This window comes from Harpegnathos saltator, unplaced genomic scaffold (assembly GCF_003227715.2).
Source record: "Harpegnathos saltator strain DR-91 unplaced genomic scaffold, Hsal_v8.6 scaffold184, whole genome shotgun sequence".
NCBI classification, from domain to species: Eukaryota; Metazoa; Arthropoda; class Insecta; order Hymenoptera; family Formicidae; genus Harpegnathos; species Harpegnathos saltator.
In genome coordinates this window covers 472,350-493,015 of record NW_020229966.1, presented here as the reverse complement: position 1 = coordinate 493,015, position 20,666 = coordinate 472,350, and the positions used below count along the sequence as shown (strand labels likewise).

General features: G+C 47.9%; 1 protein-coding gene across 4 annotated transcripts in view; it reads left to right on the top strand.

Moving 5' to 3' along the window:
* Positions 1-20,516, top strand: part of Sap47 (Synapse-associated protein 47kD) — a 77,044-nt gene extending 56,528 nt beyond the window's left edge. For 2 of the 4 annotated variants that reach the window (XM_011141103.3, XM_011141102.3), the window contains exons 5-9: positions 2,160-2,297; positions 3,474-3,613; positions 4,640-4,788; positions 7,772-7,942; positions 14,892-20,516. In XM_011141103.3, the coding sequence (XP_011139405.1) occupies positions 2,160-2,297; positions 3,474-3,613; positions 4,640-4,788; positions 7,772-7,942; positions 14,892-15,073 (780 nt within the window). In that variant the 3' untranslated portion in view covers positions 15,074-20,516. Of the gene's footprint in view, positions 1-2,159; positions 2,298-3,473; positions 3,614-4,639; positions 4,789-7,771; positions 7,943-9,265; positions 10,034-14,891 lie in introns of those variants that run through there. The other 2 variants (XM_011141106.3, XM_011141105.3) reach the window with 2 other exon arrangements.
* The last annotated feature ends 150 nt before the right edge of the window (positions 20,517-20,666 follow it).

The window sequence follows — 20,666 nt, the reverse complement described above, 5'->3', positions numbered from 1 at the left end:
CATTCCGTTTCAGCCGGTCAGACACGCACACGGCGACGGCGGCTATATTCTCCGAACGGACAAATACGCGAAAATTGACAGAGAGAAATCAATAGGCCGAGCGCAACGTTGCTCGCGCTCCTACGCGCATTGGCGTGAGCGCGAATCGTGATCATTAGGAGGCAGCTGATTCCGTTCTCCGCTTAATTTAATGGGCAATGCAATTTCAACTAAAAATACGAGCGCGTGGTCTATCCTCGAGGAAGACGAAAAGCACTCCGACGGAGATGAGTTTGCTTGGAAAATTGTTTATCGACGATTATTTGCGCGGCCTTTGACTTTTGTGAAATAATTGCGCCAACTTTTCGCTTAACTACCGTGTGCGCGCATCGACGGAGACGGTCGAAAGAATAATCTGTGCTGGAAGATTTATGCACTTGCGATTGCTTTATTACAGTATCTGAGAAACTACATTTATACATGTATCTCTGTGTGAGTATTTGTATATGTGTATGTGTGTGTGAAACACGATGTTCTTTTTTCTTCCGAAACCAGTTAACAGCATTTCTCTCTCGCTTCGGTCGAGCGAGCGAACGAGCGAGTGCGCGCACACGAAGGAAGATTTATATGCACCTACAACCTGCACCGATATAAATAAAACACCGACCCTCGTTAATCACGCGCCTCTCGACCGCTGCGAACGGCGAAATAATCGGCATCAGATAATTTAAGGAAAAAGCTCGCTCGCGAACTATGCGTGGTCCTCGATACCAGAGAGGAGGAGATGCTTCATAGATCACATTGATCGAAGAACCGTTTTTTCTATCCTCCCTTCGTTCGTTCGCGAGCACTATCAATCCGCTATTTCCACAGGGCAACACTCATCAATAAAATGTTACACCCGCGCGCGACTCTCCACGCGGAAAGAGCCTTTCTTCCTATCAACGTTGCGTATCTTTAACGACCGACAAAACACTCTTTATAACATATAAAAGATAAGCACTGCCCGCGCGCGTTGCGCATCTCCGTCGCGAGAAAGAATATCTCATCGTCCGTGTGTGTGTTCGATCGTGTGTGTGAGGCAGAGAAATCTCGAGAGATCGATTCTCGTCGTACTATGAGGAATATCGTCGCCTGGGTCGGTGTACAACGCGCCATCCTGACGACGAATCCTACGACTTCCTTGATCCGCGCTCGATCCTCGGGTAGCAAAGCTGACACCCTTAACGGCCTGCAAGAAGTCGCGGCGAGATCCGCGGCATTAAAGCACAACAGTTCTTTATTCCCGGATTTTCCACCCACTGCACTTTCCTCCTCGTCCTCTATGCCTGAGATGTCCTTTTTGTTCGGCTGACGCGTGTTTCGCTTTTTCGTCGTTTTCGTAGTTGAACGACAACTGAACTGAAAGAGAAACAGAAGGAGAATGGCGGTCTCCTCTTTACCAACGGTCCGCGAGCGTAAATAATAATTGCGCAAGGAGCGGAAGACCGACCTAATTTTGACTTAAAGCGAACGGGAAAAAGCATATTTTCATTTCATCCCTCTTGGGATAGATTCGTGCGGAAAGGGGGAGAGCGATATCACGCGCGCGCGCGCACGAGCGCGTCGGGGAATTCCCGGCGGAATTTTCGCGCGTAATTATTTTGCACTGCTACGTGACATTCTTGACTTTCGCCGCTTGCGCAGCAAGTCGTAAAAGGATGCCAGCTATAAATTAACTAGATTTTCAACGAAGCTCGCTGAATTCGCGCGAATCCACTTCGTCGTCGCTGGAAACGAGCGAAATGCGGGCGGCTCTCACCCGTCATCCGTGCGCCAGTTCGGAAGTTCCCCCGAAGCCATTCCCGCTCGTAGCTCAGCGTAGTTCTGTCAGGTGAAGCGGCACGTGGCTCCATGGCTGCGTTAATACCCGGCAAATTGAAACGAGTTGCGCGGGATGTCATCCTCTGCGTGCGAGTGCCGTAATGAGCCCCTACGAAACGAAGTGAAATCTATCGCACACCTGCGCTCTGAGAGCCAAGCGTATCGCGGATGCGCCATTATAAGCCGCACGTATCTCTCACAACGATCACTCGATCATTTCCAGACGCGCTCTGTTGGCTCGCGCTTACCAAGCGCGATCTCCGCCCCTCTGACCTCTGAAATCTATCACTACTAAGGCGTTATTAATTCCATTGCAGAGGCTGATCGCCGAACTCAACAAGGAACAGGAGGCTTTCATCGCCAGCAAGCAGACCGAGAAGGGCGAGGCTGTTGCACCGTGGGTCGGCGCGCCGAACGAGGACGCGCTGCGCGAGGAGTGCCTGTCCCTCTCAACCGTGAGTGAAACATTCGATCGACTTCATTCGTCAGTCGCGAGGAAAATTGCGCGTTTATCTTCCTACCGTCAGCAGGCCTCCTCTCGTCGACAACTGGCGGTCGAACGCGCGCGCGCTCTCGTGAAACGAAAGTAGTTGAACTAATTTTTACATTTATGCTCGCTCGAGTGTTTCAACGCCTAAACCTAAATGTTTGCGATGACGAAAGCGAAAGCCACCACCACGAGTGCAGTGTATCGAGTGACGATGCTATTGAGCTGTTGAGTAAACCGGGAGAGGGAAGATAGACGTTTTTATTAAATTTTAGTAGCTCTCTACGCGCAATTCGTCCTCTTGCGTGCCGCGCAAGAGGACGAATTGCGGACGAGAAGCTATTAAATGTTGACGCACAAAAGGTTCGCCATTGTAAGATGAGTTTACTGGCTGCGTGTCGCAAAGGCAGCGCCGGAGTGCGACACAATTTGCGTTTATTAACTGTTACGCGCCGCGCGACAGCTAACGTTAGCTGCGTTCCGTTGCTTTCTACGAGCTTTTTTCATGTTTTCCTATTCTGTGTTGGTTCGTTTAGCAGCCTCGCTGGCGCTTCGCGTCCGGCGGAAACCTAACCGGCCGAATGTCATTAACGGGAATATCGCGCGCGCACGCGGAAAATCGTGTTCTCTCTTTTGACGGCCTATTCCGCCGCTTTTGTCACGTAACGACCGCGCAATTTTCCAAGTGAACGTTATCCGTAACGTAACGGAACCGCTAATTGCGCGTTAGATCGAGTCACGAGGATATTCAAAGGGAGATATCCCACAATTCGAGCAATTTTCTCTTTTCCTTTTCACTAACATCACTGACTTGTTACACGAATTTCGTATGAACAATTATGCCCGATTAATACACGGAAATTTCTCAGCGAATATAAAATAAATGTATATCTACCGACTTCTTCGACGGGAAGCAATTTTCCTCGAGAATAATATATCCTTCGGAGAACTGCTCTCTCGATAGCGGCCGACTCGAGGACGGAATTTCCCTCTAGGAAGCTCCGGCTGTTTATTCGTCCTATCGGGTCTCTTCCCTCTGTTTATTCACGCATCGTCGCGGTAGATTAGCGTCGCGAATTTGGTGTATGGTTTAAACGGACCGACCGTACTAAACAGGGATCCTACGGGTTCTCGTGGATTTCAGGACCGGCGTAATTTTGTGAGAGCACCACCGCCAGGCGTGGAATTCGCCTGGGACTTCGAAGCAGTTCAGCCGATGGCACAGGCCACCCTCGCCCTGGATCCGAATCTCGAGGCCATGAGGTTCGAACTAGTGCCGAAGGTGTAAGTAAATCAAAATATATTCTGTCATAACGTAACGTACGAAGTGGTACCGTCGCGTTTTCCGTTCCATTTACGTCCATCCGCATATCGCGAGCGTTTCGGGAGTGCCAGCTTCTTCGTATGCTCGTGTCGCGCAGCTGCGCCGTTATTTTTCTTTTACGAATGAAGCCGTTCGCGTCGCGCGAGATATGAACTTTTATCTTATGATTGGCATGGTCATAATTATAACGTAATTACGGCGTAATTAAGGTCCGAATTATTAAGCGTCGTGGTAATTTGGCGCGTGTTGCGTTGCACATTGTACATTAAGATGAATAATTGAAGCGCGTTCGGCGCACAGAAAGGGCCGCGTCCCGTAAAGTTGCATTGTGAGCAGCACGTGATATGGTATGTAGCAGAATGATTTATAACGTTCGGTTATCAAATTATCGACACTTGACAAATGAAGTTTTATGATGATGAAGATGTAATGTAATCAACTGACTCTAGGCCAGGGGCTTTCAACGAACCGGGCCGTTCTCAATGTACGAATTTTATATCTCTGCGAAAGAACAAAATCAAGTCACCTCGTTTTCCGATCCGCGAAAATACAAACGCGTTTTCCGACCCGCGAAATTCCGCTTCGTGCAAATCTCATTCGATCCGCTAGAGCGCAAAAGTACCGGAGAAAAGATCGATATCGAGAGTTCATAACAGCCATGTGCTTGCGGAAGAACAATTTAAAATACGCAGCATATTGTATATTTGAGGCAATTTCTCATTATCGTGTGTTAAGTGATTAAAGCAATACAACCGCGTCTCTTTTACAAGGCCTCCATAGATGCAAATGTCAAGGAACTGCGTATCGCACAAAAATCGTAAAAATACTCGACGGCCGATTAAACGCAGTCGCGAAAGAAACGACGTTAATTAGCGTTCGTGACTCGGCTTAACCGAAACGCGTTGTATTCGTCGCTCTTCGCATCGCCAATCTGTCACGTTGGTCGATCAAGAAGACATTCATCGAATTCCACACTCCCTCGACAGTATATCCGAGGAGAACTTCTGGCGCAACTACTTCTACCGGGTGTCTTTGTTGCGCCAAGGCTACGAGCTGAACTCGATGGCCAGCCAGGCGGAAAGCAACCCCCCCAATCAAACCATCGCGAGCACCGACAGCATCGACCATACTCAAGGTAACTCGGCCTTGCCGATCTTCCCTTCTTCTGTTACGTAGAGGCTGCTTTCCGTAGTGCGGCACTCGCGGCATTCGCCACGTGAGAATTAGGTTCTCCAGTTCTCTGCTCAAGGAGGGTGCCCGTCGCTCGACGCGCTTCCTGTTTCTGTTAGTACTGATTCCGGCGCACGCAAGCTTCGTACAGAGCTACCGTTGAAGAGATGCCCCTGGTGTGTACGCGCGCACACGCGTGTGTGTGTGTGTGTGTGTGTGAATCGAAACCTAATCAATTTGTCATTGTACACCTAATCGAACGATATGTGCAAAGAAAGGGAGAGACAAACTTTCGAAATTACATTCGCCAACCACTGTCCATTTTATCTTTTGGTACACTGGCAGAGTCTGCCGAAATCCATTTCAGTTTTCGATTCTTTCTTTAATACATTTAAAAAATCCTTTCTTCGAGATCTTCTAAAGATCAAAGAAAAAATTTATTCTTGTTTCTTATACAGATTAAATTTTTCCTCGTAAGTAAATAAATAAATTAATCAATCTTTGACTTAATTTTTATCAGTATAGTGGATCAAAGATTAATATCGAGAGAGACGTAATCAAAGATTTCTAATTTTAAACGATAATAATACGCAATTTATTCTACTTTCGCTTTCGATTTGGACAAAAGTCCCGACGAGTCTCTCGACGGGTAAGACAGTAGTCGAACGGAATTAAAACTAAGGATTTCTATTTTTAGACAACAATTGACTCACTTTAATTTCACTCTCGATGCTCGACGTAGCAACGTGGAAAGCGTTTGTGTTGTCTCAACCTCGAATAACATTACGTCAGCCAGACTCCAATTGGAAAATTTCTCTCCCTCTCTCTCTCTCTCTCTCTCTCTCTCTGTTTTTCTTTTTACAGATCGAAAGTCGGAAAATTCCGATTGTTTGTGCGCGCCCGGGGCTTCTCCGCCTTTGACGGAACGCAGCGCGACGTCTCGCCTAGATAAAAACCCCCCGTCGTGGCGAATGCAAATCGCAAGACACGCGGGGATGAATATCGGCACGACCGGCGCGGCGAACGTCGCGCTGCGTTTACGCCTGATCTGCAATTCCGATTAACGTCCCACGGTGGACTTTTTGCATGGGAGTTTTGAGATAGCGTGTCCGTAGCGTGCGCTCTTTCTGTGCAAATGTCATGTCGGATGCTGGGAAACGGACGTATTGGCCGAAGAAGCCCGAGGCTTTAATTTAAAGTTCAAGTGGATGAAGGCGTGCGCGCGCGCGTTCTTTCAACGCTATCGGTGTATATATCTCCGTTATGAAGTTGAGCCTCGTCGTTATAGCCTCGCGATCGACTGACACACACATACACAACCCCCGATGACGTTGCTTGCGCTCACAAAACCGCATCCTTGAAAATTGAAGATATCGCAACGCGATATCAAACGCTTACGACATCGATCAAAATTAATCCGTCTATTCGTGATCGCGCGCGTATACGAATATCGCGTGTCGGAATTTAATAACCAGAGATATGCGCTCGTAAAAGCCATACGGCGGGGAGAAGAATTGAATCCGAGTTCAATTCGGAGGCGGAACTTAGTTAAACGGATTGAAAGCATAAGGTCGCCCAGACTGATATAACCCCCAATACACACCCATTTCGCACGAAACGCGGAATCACGTTCGCAGTCGGAATTATAGTATCAGGGAGAGAGCGCAGGAGTCATTCGCCTCGCGCGCGATTAAAACCCCTTCGCAGCCGCGCCGTGCATGTGTGCGCGCAAACAGCGCAGCATAACAATCAGCGTAGAACGAATTAATCGATGGAAGAAAACGCGAGTTGATGTACGATCTTCATTTTCTCCTCAGTCTCCCAAAGAACAAAGAGACTATTTATTTGTTTGGCTTTTCCTTTTGGTAAAATGAATTAGAGTTCTTTAATTTAATTAACACGCCCATGACAGATTAATATCGGGATTAAAATCGGGTAGAGGTAAATAAAAGATTTGTGGCTGTAAACGGTGACAATAATAATTTGAGTCGAGGGATGGATCGATCACGGCGGGATCACGACGGTGGCTAAATGCGAGCGTCGACGAACGCGAAGCCTTATCCTTCAAGCCCGGAGATTATTCCCTGAAACGGGGGGGATCTTCTGCGAAGGCTCTCGCTGCTGGCTCTCTCCCTGTCTCGGTCTCTATAGCATTCCTCGCACGCAGAGAGCACTGTCTCCGAGCGTTGAACCGACGGCCTCCCGTCGCTATTTCTCCTTCGCAACCGAACACAGGAGATCCGATTTCGCCCCAGTTGCAATGTATCGCGAGAAATTGAATCTATCGAGAGGAAAATGATAGGAAACTCGATAATACCCGGTCGAAGAATACCGAATATCCCGAATATTTGCCACCGATGAAAGGACCTTCGCGTATTCCTCCCGTGATTCATGTGCAACGCTCTGCTAGGATGTCTCGAAAGACGTCTTTTTTCAAGCGTCATCTCCGCGTTACCTCGAGACTTGGACACCTTGACTAACGATGACTTTCGTCGAAGCACCGCTGATATATGCCGGTATAAATCTCTTATATTTAATTACGTAGTAAACACACAAGAAACCACATGATTTCGCGCTCGTCATCGGGGAGATTTTATACGCACGGCCGAATTAATTAAAAATCGCTCAAAGTCGATCAAAGATCGTGGTGCGCATTAAACCGCGCCGTTGGAACTGGCGCGCGATCGACTTCGACTTCGAACGCGACTTCTCGGCGCGCCTTCCTTCACGATTACCGATCGTTTGCGTACGAGATCAGATTTCAGTAGATCTAGCGCTAAAATTAGACACATGCCGATACACACGAGTATCACCACCACTTACGCACTCACGTATCCGTCACTGCTACCTTTTACTCCACATATAACCACCCACTCACATATACACACATAGACGTACACGACACTCCTACCCGTCTAGTTTAGCCGTCAGTGTTGTCTTGCAAACAGTTCAAATGACCACTGGCCAGGGCACCACCGGCGCCACGACGACGAGCAGTAACAGCACACTGGCGGATTCGCCAGGTCACGAATTCGTGTCCGATACCATGAGGGTCTCGGACACAGATCTCGAGGAGGTCCGAGAAGGGATGAAAAAGCTGGGGATGCAGCCGCCGAAAGGTCAGTGATGAAATCGTTGGTCGTCGTTAACTCTCCCTCCCGCCTTTTCCCCGACCTTACGCACGCGTGACGCGAGTGATCCCACGGCCGTGTCCGACTCGCAGGTACTTCTCGTAGATTCTCACCTCACGATACCCTCGTTGAAAGTAACTCTCTTTCTCTCTCTCTCTCTCTCTCTCTCTCGTCTACGGATGAGGGAAAGTCCGAAGAGAGCCCGGAGTGTTGGTGAGACCGAGAACATATATCGCGGATATCGCAGTAGAGTGTAACTTTGGGACCGGGGAGAGAGCACTTGGCGCCGAGTATAAGTGCGAAGCTGTTTACGGCACTCGCGAGATTTCCCTTGTAAATGGGAAAGCTCGGGCATCGAGTCGTCCGGCTAGACACAATTGTAGGAAACATCCGACTCTCACGTCCTCTGATCCCCGCCACGATCCCGCCACGAGTTAGTTACGACCACCAACGAGGTTTTAACGCTTACGTTAATGAGAAAGCGCCGTTTCTGCATTCGTCGGCGATTAACGGATGGTACGAAGTACGATCGGATTCGAGCGGAGTATTCGCGCTTGAGAAATCGCATTTTCATCTGCCGTACGTCTTTGACGTGTCTCGTTAACGACGATCCTAAATTGGACGTGACGAACTTAATTAGCGGATACGCGAGAGCAGGAGAAGTCGCTCGTTACACGACGACGCAACGAATGCGATCCTTCGGATCGCGCGTCGTTAGCCGACTCGCCTTCCGACGGATCGCGGAATTCATTATTGCTGAGAAATGGCAGTTCTTGGGGAGTATTTCTTGCTGGGCGTTACCATTCGTTGATCCCCGCCGACGAAACGGGAACGGGTCACCAAGATCGATGCGAGAGCTCGATCTGTGCCACGACATGGTCCAAGAGTACTCTCCTCGTGAGTATGAAATTAATGCCATCGTGAGAGCCTGACCTTAATCTCTCGATGTTACACCTTGACCACGCTATATAGTGTGTTGCGCGTAGTCGTCTCTCTGTGTTGATAAACTTCCCCTCCCGGAAAAATCTTCCTGTGAGCCTGCGCTTAAACCTTAGAGATTGCTTGTTTCCCGAATTCTGAATGCTGCAAGACGACCCGATGCGCGTGGTCGCTCCCCCTTCTACCCTCTTAGTCCGCCGTATTGTAGTCCTCCCGTGATGCTGTTGGTTTTTGATGTTGAACGTTTCGCTGCTCTCACCTCTCTCTCTTTCTCTCTCTCTCTCTCTCTCTCTCTCTCTCACTGTTTTTCTCTTTCTCTCTTTATATGGCGCTCTGACTAAACGACCGCTTTTCATTCTATTTTGTCAACAGCCTAAAAGAAGAGGAGAGTGCCCCCCAATGCCATTATCCAAAGCACACCCTCTCAGAGATATACATGCTTCCCACCCTCGGAAATTAACGATTTTGGTTCTCCCCCTCCTGCTCCTTTCCCTCGTCCTTTCTCTTTCTCACCTCTCGTTCTCTTTCTCTTTCTTCCTCACCCTTCGTCTCCCGTTTTCCCCCTTTCTTCCTTTTCATTCTTTCATTTTTCGTTTCCGTCACGTCTGATCGCGGAACCGCCCACGGCACGAGTGTTCCCGCGAGACGAACGATATTTTTCTTCCTCCGCGGCTGTCCGTTCCGTTTCCGACCGGCCGGCAACCGATGCGATTCCGTACCAGTCGCAAGGATTAAGCGCCTCGATTAAACGCCGTGTCAGGCCCGAATCGACGAACGTCCGACGAGGAAGTGAATCGGCACGCTAAAGCCGTGGAACGTGGCCTCCTCGCACTCTGATCTTGGAACACTAGGCTAAGCACAGGCAGTCCGTAGCCCAAGGCTGTTCCGAGAGCAACGCGATCGTCGCAATTAGACGACGGGGAACCGAGACGGTCGTGAAAACGAATCTAATCAGTCTAATAGAGATAAGTTTCGGCGTAAACTAAGTTTTAAGTTTCTTTTCCTCCTTTTTTCCCCGTATAGTTAAATAACCCATACGTGGAGGGTGCGTCTCAAGGGTGCCGTTTTTATTTTAAATCTCATCTATCTTTTACGTGCCTCCAAGGCATTTTTATATTCCAATAAAATATTTTTATTTTTTTTCTTTTCTTTTATTAACGAACAGTACGTCGTCGTGTCCGGCGACGACGTTTACTATTGGTTTTTGGGGAAAAATTGCGTATTTTCGTTGCGATTTCTTCCCAATTCAGGTATCCGCGTGTCGCGGTCGCATTGACGGCCCATCGAGGATACGGTTAACAGGTCAGCGTGCGATAGGACAAGCCTGTAATCAGCACGCAGCCGTTGCAGCGTGTATCAATGCCGGAGGGGGGAAGGGGTGTATGGGTGAGTCATCTGAATGGTTTAACAAGCCGAGAGGGTGGATACGCATAGAGAGAGAGAGAGAGAGCGAGGGGGGGGAGGGAAAGAAAGAGAGGAGCAATGCCGTCTGATTGCACCGGTGAACACCATTATTGTTATAACTGTCATCGATGTTGCCGCTAGTTAGTTGTCGTTAATCGTTATCGCTTAAATCGCGACGATAAGCTCGGGCAGAAATCGACGCGAGCTCGATCGACGGTCACCGCGAAAAGGACGATATGAGGAATTGTGAGAAAACTGGCATAGCTAAGTGAAAAGAAGAAGGAAACGAAGCGAGGACCGCAAGAGCCGCAAGAAAAGGACTCGGCAGATCGGAAAGGGAGATGTATTATCGAGCGCGGTATATATTCTTCGAAAAATCTTCATTCCGACCATCTCAAGCATGAAATAATGTCTCTGCGTTTCGGATGTTTGCGTCGGACGACTTGTATCTGAGGTTTTGCCCGGCTCGGCCTGGACTGGTCCATGCCCGGGACACCTCGTGCTCGCTGAATCGCGAAATTCAAAGAACGAAAATGAGACGCGACGGGAAGAAAATGAGATATAAGGAAATCCGCAAAAGGTCGTCGCGTCGAAACGTTACACGCCTGCGTGCACGCGTCCGTGCATACGCGAGCGTACCAAATAACGTAGATATGGTAGCAATAAAAGGGAGGATGTGCGAGAGAACGAGCAAAACGAAATAGCTAAACGCGGAGCGAAGCAGAAAAAGAAAGAAAATACTCGGCCACACATGTCTGCATGTCTGACCGCTCAATCTTTGTCTCTCTGCGTTAAATTCAGTCAGACTAGCCTTTCTCTCGTTCTCTTTCTCTCTTCTCGACTCTCTCTCTTCCCTCCTTTCTCTCTCTCTCTCTCTCTCTCTCTCTCTCTCTCTCTCTCTCTCTCTCTCTCTCTCTCTCTCTGTCGTTTTTTCTCTCTGTGTTTCTTTAAGAAGACGTATCATTAACACAGCAGCAATCGAACACGCTTTTTAAAAAAGAAAAAAAAAGAAAAGGACGAAAACGGGGAGAGTCGGAAAGTAACGCAATCACACCGATGAGAATGCGAGATCACGTTATACGTGTCGCACTTAATCATAGGTGTACCTTCGTAAGCGATTAATTAAATGAAGATCTAAGAGGAAACAAAAAGAGAAATATATGTATAAATATATATACGCTATTACTAAATAAAATATAAAATACAGTAGCGCGCATGTTACACGCAAATCCGCGATCTTTTCCCCCCGAAGCTCCGTCTCTCGCATGGACGTCCCTTTTGTACAAATAATTAGGCTTCTACAGGGGGCTCGGAGGAAATCTGTTTTGTTTTTCTCTGCCCTTTCTTTCTCGATGAAAGGGAGAAACACGGAGGCCCGGGGAAGACAAATCCTTTCTCGGTGAATACAGCTCGATGGTCCCTTGTAAATTCGTTTTCCTCGAGTCTCGTTTCCGGTCTAATTCGCGGTGCAGAGCCGCCGGAAGAGACGGAAGATCCTGATAATTCGTACGAGACGATCTTGTGAGCGCGAGTTATCCGGAGGAGGAGGAAGCGATCGGATTTTCGCGCGCCGTTGTAAATTCGTTGAATGACAATACGTGTATTTAATATGGGAATGAGCAGTAACTCTGCTCGAGCCCGTCGCTCTCTCTCTCTCTCACACTCTCTCTCTCTCTCTCTCTCTCTCTCTCTCTCTCTCTTTCTCTCTCTCTCTCTCTCCCCTCTCTTCCATGAATGTAATTGTAGCGATTTTCTTCCGATATAAAGCGGCTGGCCGGGGATGCGATCCCGTTTACACGCCCGTCCACCGGGAAAGCGAAGAGGCGGGGGAATAAATTAATTACACGAGTTTTCCACGCGGACAGCCGTTGGTCGGAGAAACAGTAAACGAACGCACGATTTGTGCGCGTCGATCGAGGATTTACGCGCGTCCAGGGTGTCGCTCGCGCTTCCGCAGGAGAAATGCGACTGGCTGATGCGGACGGACGGACATATTTCCGCGAGAGACGGATATATTTCCGGGAAAATATAACTGCGGAACGTGAAGTCGCGCATTTCTATACGAATGATCGAAACGTCGTTTCGTTTCAAAAAGAGAGAGAGCTATTAGGGGAGGAAACATTAGCGGAGCATTGAACGCCGATCGTTAATCGATCGCTTCGGTGATCGTGGCGATTCCGCGAGAACATCCACGCGCGAATTTCGTTCGGTTTTCGTTTGCATATGCATTCCTGCGATGGCATTTAACTAATACGTACGTGGTGTGGTTCGATTTGATTTCCCGGCTGAGAGGTCTCGCTTGCGTCTCATTCGCGTGACAGGATAGACGATCGGGAATACTCTCCCAGGTGCATTCCTCGCATGTAGCTCGACTCACGATTCTCCGTGCCGCGTCCGCGACTTTTTCATCTTTATATTTGTATCGCGGGAAAAGAGTCGAGAGTGACGGGAGATAAAAATAAAAAACTCGCGAGCGCAGTGTCTGAGATTATCGTGAGGTGATGATGAATGGTCAGTACGCGAACCTAATTCTCTCTTCTCCGCCTCGTACATTACGTTTGCATTTCTCCCTCCCTCTCTCTCTCTCTCTCTCCCTCTCTCTCTCTCTCTCTCTCTCTCTTTCTCTGTCTTTCTCTCTCTCTCTCTCTCTCTCTCTCTCTCGCTCTCTCTCGAGGTGTTTCTCTCCTTCGATTTTATACGATATACGGTCTCATCCGGAGGAGATGTATGTACATACACACACGTATTCTCACGAGCGCGCATGAAAATATTGGATTATCCGTTGTCGCGCGCTACCGAGGCATTCCGATAAAACGTGACAACTGAATTATGGCCTTCAGTTCTCCCGGTGCGCGGACATCTCGCCTACCGCTGAGGTCCACGGACTTCAGTTTTTCCGCGTCAGGGAACATCGAATATCGCTCTGCCCGGCTCGACGCAGGGCGTGCACGTCAAGCACAGTGCCCGCCGATGAACGTGTATGTGGTAGTGTGTGCGAATGTTGCGAACGGCAGTATTTTCGTTTCTCAGTATTTCGCCCCTTGCGTGAATCCGCGAAGAGAGACGCGCCGACGAGCGCAGCAAGGACTGTAAAGTGGCTGCGTTGAAGCCGCGTCCGAGGTGTTGCAATTGTTTCGCCAGGGACGAGGACAAAGACGGGGGGATGCGACCAGGGGACTGCACCATAAAAGTATTATTTAAGGATTTAGCGTTTTTTAGGGGCCGCGTTTGACGGAAGTCCGCTGCTGTAAACTTATTCTCTCGCACGTGAAACGCGTGCACGTGCTAGCGTTAGATAATTTCGCGCTTGAATGATGAACGATTTAGCGCGGCGGTGTCCAAAACAGCGTGTGTATGTATGTGTGTATATGAGTATGTGCGCGCGCGTGTGTGTATGTGGGTGCTCGGTCTCGCGTGATGCGACCGCAATAAAAATCTCGCATGGGATTTTATCGAGCGAGCGATACATCGTAAAAAAAAATTGCAATCTAACTTCTCCTTGTTACAGAAAAGCTTTCAAAATAATTGCTTGCTCTTTCATTCGGCGCGCGTTGTACGTGTGTACGAATGTACTGTGTGTAAAATATCGATTATTTTACCGTATACACACATACATATATATATACGTGTGTCTTTGTGTGTGTGTGTGTGTGTGTGTGTGTGTGTGTGTGTGTGTGTGTGTGTGTGTGTGTGTGTATGTGTGTGTGTTTACGTATGTATATATATACATATGAACGTTTCGTATATTAGCCACAACGACACTTTGGGCACCGCTGGTTTAGCGCGACGAGTATTACTCTCACGGCCGCGTCGGTCCAATAATTGCATCTCTCTGAGCGTTTAAGTCGCGATTAGATCCTGAGTAATTGCTTTTGTAATCGCGAAACAGTCACTTTTGTAACAAAGTACGTTAAGCGAGACGCAATTAGCTGCTAGCTACTCCTTCCGCCGCCGTGTCGCTTTAACTTTCAGGGAACTGCGTTGTAATCGGCGATCATGTGATAAAGTAATATCTCGTCGTCGTCATCGTCGTCATGATAGTTGTTCGCGATATAAGCGTGAATAGGTACGAAGGAAGAGCGCGCGATCGCGATCACGATTCTCTTGATAATAATCGCACGTAACATCTCGTTCTCTCAGGCCAACTAACATATCCTTGTCCGAAGTCGGGTTTAACGAAGCGAATTCAAAGCGGCCACTTTCGAAGCAAAGGGAACGTCCCTCTCGCTTCCGTTTCGCGTTTTCTTTCTCTCTCTCTCTCTCTCTCTTTCTTTCTGTTTCTCTCTTTCTCTATCTATCTCTATTTCTCTTTCCACTCTAATTTCTCCATTCCTGCAATTTGAGTTTTACCTCTCTCTCAAACCTACACCCTTACACTTAGAGACAATTTCATACATTTTACGCGCGTGCACACACACACACACACACACACACATACAGGTACAGAAATACACTTGTTATTCCCGCGTACGAGGGAACTACTCGTACTCACCGCGGAAATACAAACAGCAACACAAACACACGACAGACACACAAGACCAGTGTGTGGCCCTCTCTGCAAAATAGCTACAACGCTGCTTGTGCCTCTCCGCAGAAGAAGATTGGGAACGTGAATTGGAGGCCGAGCTAAAGGATTACGAGGTTGTAACCGGCAGTAGCAGTAATGGTCAGGAAAGGAGCATCGCGTCCACGAGGGACGTCACGGCCAGTGATAACGATTGGGAGAAGCAGATCGACGAGCTGCTCGCCAACGAGGACGACGAGGACCTCAAGTGAGCCGAGGAGATCCTCTTCGTGACTGGTTAAAGGATCTCGTCGCTTCAATTGAGATCTCGCGCGCGCGATTCGACGATGCGAATTCTCGTTTGCGTGAGAGTTAGCACAGCAGGGGCTTGCGAGTATTAGCGAGCCTGTTTGTTTTGTATACCTGTTGTTGCTCTCTTTCTCCATCTACCTGTCTCTCTCTCTCTCTCTCTCTCTCTCTCTCTCTCTCTCTCTCTCTCTCTCTCTCTCTTTCTTTTCTCCTCCGTACTCTCTTTCTCTCACCGACTGTCGTGGTGATGTGAAAGAAGGAAGGAAAAGAGAGAGAGAGAGAGAGAGAGAGAGAGAGAAAGAGAGAGAAACTTTACGGGAAAAGCGATGCTCGATGAGGGAATTGCATCGTCGTTCAATTTATCATTTCTCCGTGCAGGGAAGGTCGAGATTCGACGAATTTTGGATTTCGAAGCTACGTTCCTCCGCGCGCGGTATACGCTCTAAAGAAAGCTCTATTTCGTACATAGCTTTGACACGATATTTCCTTTTATACGATAAAACGAGATAATAAATAAATTAACGGTCGTGAAGCGACCCTCGGGAAAAATCGCGATGGATCTTGAGCAGAATTACGTTCTCCGTTAGTCACGCTTAGTGAGAGCGGTGAATTTTCCCGTGGAATTCGCGCGGCTCCATCTTTTCTGCCGGTTCATCGCGCCCTTCGCGGGTCAGCCGTCGTACCCGTGCCGTTTATGTGCAAACGTGCGAACACGTTTGCAAATCGACAAGTCACGTCGACATTCACAAGAGGATTCTCTCGAGCGGCTTGAGGTTCGTCCGAAAGCTCTCGCGTCTCCTTCGCATCGATCGCGCGATCATGCGTGTGTGCTTCGATGAAACGCATTATCCGCACGTCCTTTCGTGAAGCAAATTGGCGGTGGTCACGGGGAAAAATCCCTCGGAAGAGGATTCTTCCTCCCGTCTGGATCCATCGCTGATCGCCTGACGGAAGAGAAAGACACGGAGGAGACAATGCGAAATTCTTTGAGGATCGGCTCGTCCTTGCGGTACAAGAACGTCGTCGAGAGACAGACGAAGGAGAACGCGAGAATGCGAATTCGCAAGGGAAACGCAGCAAGGACTCTCGATGCACACGGGAACTTCATGACGACGACGTTGTCGGGAATCGCGTTTGTATAAAGGCTCAAATGGGAGTGAGAGGGAGAGATGATCGAGTCGGTCTCTCCATAATTTCTCCGTAGTTTCCTTGTTATCTCCAATTTGTTTCCGAAACAACAGCACCTGCCGCGCGATCCTCGAGTGCGACGAAGAGAGAGACCGCTTTTCCGCAGTTTGGAGATGGAATTAAAAAACTCGGTACTACTACGATATATTCGTGTGGCCATGCGGCAACGGTAATTCGTGTTTCCACCTCTAAATTACGGAATGACGTCACTCGTTCCAGTTTTAGGATTGGACGATTGACACACACATGTATACACACATACACGCGGACGGGTATATGAATTAATTAATACTGCGCATTGCACGTCAATTATTGAATGTTCTCGTCCGAGAACATTATAATGTCAGTGGTAGCGGTATATAAACATCTTCAAAATTATGTGATATTAAATTAATTAGTTCGGTGATCGGACGCGATCGATTTACACGGTGAACGCGCATGCTGGATCGCTCGCTCTTCGTCGCGATTGAGGAATCGCCGGTTCTTTAAGACAAATTACACTGCCGTGTGTCGAAGGACACCATTTCTCGCGCGCGAATCGACAATATTTTACGGTCTTCGCAGTGGCCGTACACTTTATGCATTTTATCGGTAATCTATTATCGAATCCATCGCAATTTTCAACGCAATCTACAAGACGAATGCGACCCTCACGAGTACAGTGTCCGATTTTTAATGTTGGGATATGCAAATACGCCACCAATCTTTTTTCTCCCTCTCTTCCTTTTCTTTTAAGCCGACAGCTTGTCACCGCAACGACATTATTGATCATCAGTTATTATCGTCGATCTGTTATAATTTATCGAACGGCATGCCAAAGATAATGAAGCGAGAAAACCGATTCATGGCCGCACAGCTATAGCATTTTGAATTGACGCGCTCATCGCGACTTCGCGCGAAATATACGATTCGACGAAAGCGAGAGAGGACGTTAGACATCAACGATACATCGTTTTAGCGTGTAACGTTTCCGAAACTTGTAGATAAAAGACGACGTGATGAGATTATCGGCGATGACGATGATGATGTTGAGAGAAAGATGCATCGTTTCTAAGTTTGTTGACTTTGTCGATCGTGGGAGTGTTCCGTTGACGCATTGTTTGTATTGTGTCAAAAGAATTACGCTGTGAAAGTGTGACATGTTTGCGTTGTCTGTACGGACGAAATGTCCGAAATAAATAATTGCGTTGAGATGAAAAAGGGAAGGAAACCCCCTCTGATACGTACGCTAAATATCACACTTCACACATATAACCGCAATAAAAATTTGATGGGAATGGAATTGTCGAATCGTTAATTACACGCACGCACGCACATACGCACGTCCCACGGGATCGCGCGGCGCCACATTTTGTTGACGCGATGATTTCCTCTGTACGACAAATACCGTCCAATTGTCCTCTGCCACGGGAAGAAACAGGAAAAGAAACCAGCTGACTCGCGGGTGGAAAGAGAAGTTCTTGCGACAATAAAATATCGCGCTACGCGAGACCGCCGTGCCTGAAAACAACTCCAATCGACACAACAGAATGTTGCAGAATTATAGATGAAAACAATTGTGGCCGATGGAAATCGCGAGACGCTCTCAATTCGTCTCGATAAGCGCATTTTCTCCGATCAATCGTTCCCAGGACGTTTAGCTTTTCATCTGGTGAGCTATGTTGCGATTATTTCCTCATTTAAACACGACTATTGCCATATTACGTTAGACATTGACCACGATCGTTCTTTGAATGGACAATAAACGAACAGCATAGACGAACGCGCGGTCGCGTGCCGAGAGAAACGGTCGTTGTTTCACGTCTCTACGTCGATCCGTTTTGAAGTTATAGCTCCGCGAAGTTTCATCATGTTCGGCGCATCTGACTCCACGCGCGAATGAGTTGAATGGCCGCCGCGTAAACATCGATTTATCGACATCGCGTGACTACGCGAATGGGGGCCCGTATACTATCACGTTTGTACATTCCACATCCGAATTCCTTCACGTAACGCGTACGGCACGCGGCCTTGCCCCCACTTCCACTCCTTCCCCCACCATCGTTTCCACTCCTATTCCCACGCTTCGACTGGCCGCGGACCACGTGGGCGGCCTGTCACGTGGAGACAGCGAACACGTGCTCGCTACTTCGAGCTCCAGCAGGCGGCATCGCTTGCGCCGAGTCCGCCACATGGGAGGAGGTTATGAACGAGAACGTGTGAACGAGTAGAGACGTGAAACTGGTGGATCTACGACGCATCGGATTGTGAATTAGTGTGGATTCTATCGAATAATTTCGATTGCCGAGACAGTAACTCGCGAAGTGAAAAGCTGGGGCGATTGGTTTATGTTGCATAGGATTCATAAATCTACGTTTATCAAGAGATGTTTCCGCTTTGTCGGTCGATCAAGTCATCATCTATAATTCTGAGATCACCCGTATCGACACTCTGAATAACTCTGTTAGAAATAATTTAAACGGTAGCGTCGCCGAAATTGTCGAGAAGCATACGATATCGAGTTTTTCCGTGCAGACAAACTAATCTCGAATCGTAAGCCGCGGGGCCGAGTCTTTTGTGTATGCGAACGTGGCGATAATGAAATTTGAAGCATGAGGATACATCGAGCTCATGATCGTAATGCCGATTGTGATAGGACGAAAAGCGCGGTAAAGTGAAGAAACGTCGGATCGAAAGCGAATGGCCGCGGGGACGATATCCCCACGGCTATCCAGAGCGAGCGATCGGAATAAACGGGGGCTGGATTTACGGTGGGTGTCAAAGCGACGATGTGATACGGAGAATGTAGTACACCTATATATATACTTGATTGATGTTCTCGTGCTTCGTTATCGTTACATCTGACCTTCTCCGTAATGACTTCCGACGGGACATCCTGCCACGCAGACAAATGCCATATTTTTATCATATTTTTACCGTGCGTTCACGGCAATAGACGTGTAATTGTCTGATCCGCTTTAGCGTATGAAAACGACATCGGACAGATGCACTGGCTAAACGCGCGCTAAAAGTAAGCTTCTCCCCACGATCGCGGGAATTATCGACAAGAGTAACGATTGTTATGAAACAAGAATGAACCTCGATTTCACGAAGACTCCGGTTTTACAAGTTCCCGCGAAGACGATGGAGACGAAAAAATCCCTGGACTGTGATCTGTCGCCCACCCTGAATCCCGACCTGAGAGTAAAGAAAGGCGAAGAACTGCAGGAACGAGAGCGAAATCGTTGCGTTTTCTCCGTTGAAAGATGTTCGTATTTTGCGTGCGCCGCTACATCGAGTTCGGATTTTTCGGTCAATTTACATATACCGTGACTTTTCTACCTCTCTTTTCGAGTAGCCACCCGAAGAACATTAGAAACTAAAAAACAGAAGAGAAAAAAGAAACTGGAAGAAGCAATGCGACTATGCGACGAGACCTCCCGGGAGAAATCGCTACGTGCGACCTATAAAATACATATATATTGTCGATACTCCTCTATACGCGCGGATCCTTGAAAATGCTGCTTCATCCGCGTTCACCCTCCGCCCCCTCCTCCGCCCTCCGAATACTCATTGTAAAGTTTCCATCCGCGTTAGTCGATAGGCCAAGTCTTGTAAGATTTTAATTAAGGAGGCACAATTCACACACACACACACACACACACACACACACACACACACACACACACACACACACACACACACACACACACACACACACACACACCCAGGCCTAAAGTCTGCCGAGGTAATATAAACAGGCGATAATCGCATTTATCCGTTCCTCATTATGTTATTGTTACATGCGCGGCTCATGCCGAATTTCTCCGTCATTCTCGAGCAGGAAACAAATAAGAAAGACAACAGGAAGAAACGCGAAGGAAGATGTCCTTCAATATTGTGTATAAAGTAATAAATCGCGAAAGAGATTCCTCCTCCTGCTCTCCTTTCCCCTGCCCCTCCCTACGAGAAACTCTTCGGGCGCATCGTCGAGAAGACAAAGAGACACGTCTTCTCTTCAGTCGCGAAGTGAGATTAGAGAGAAGGAGAAATAAAATACACACGCGTTAGAATTTTCGCAACGCGCGAGCACGTTCCACTTTACCGCGTGAGCGACAAAGATAAACGTGACGGCCGGAAACAGCAAAAGAAAGAAAAAATTGAGATGTACTTCGGCAGAATAACAAAATGAACTCTGTGAATTAACTGTGTAATAAAGCTATCCTACGGTACTGTGCATTCACTCATAAAGAAAAAAATGAACATACACCCGATATCTATATATATATATACATATATATGTATACACGTATACATATGGACAAATATATATAAATATATATGTATATGTTGTTGACTCCATTGAAAGTATGATAATATATTATGAAT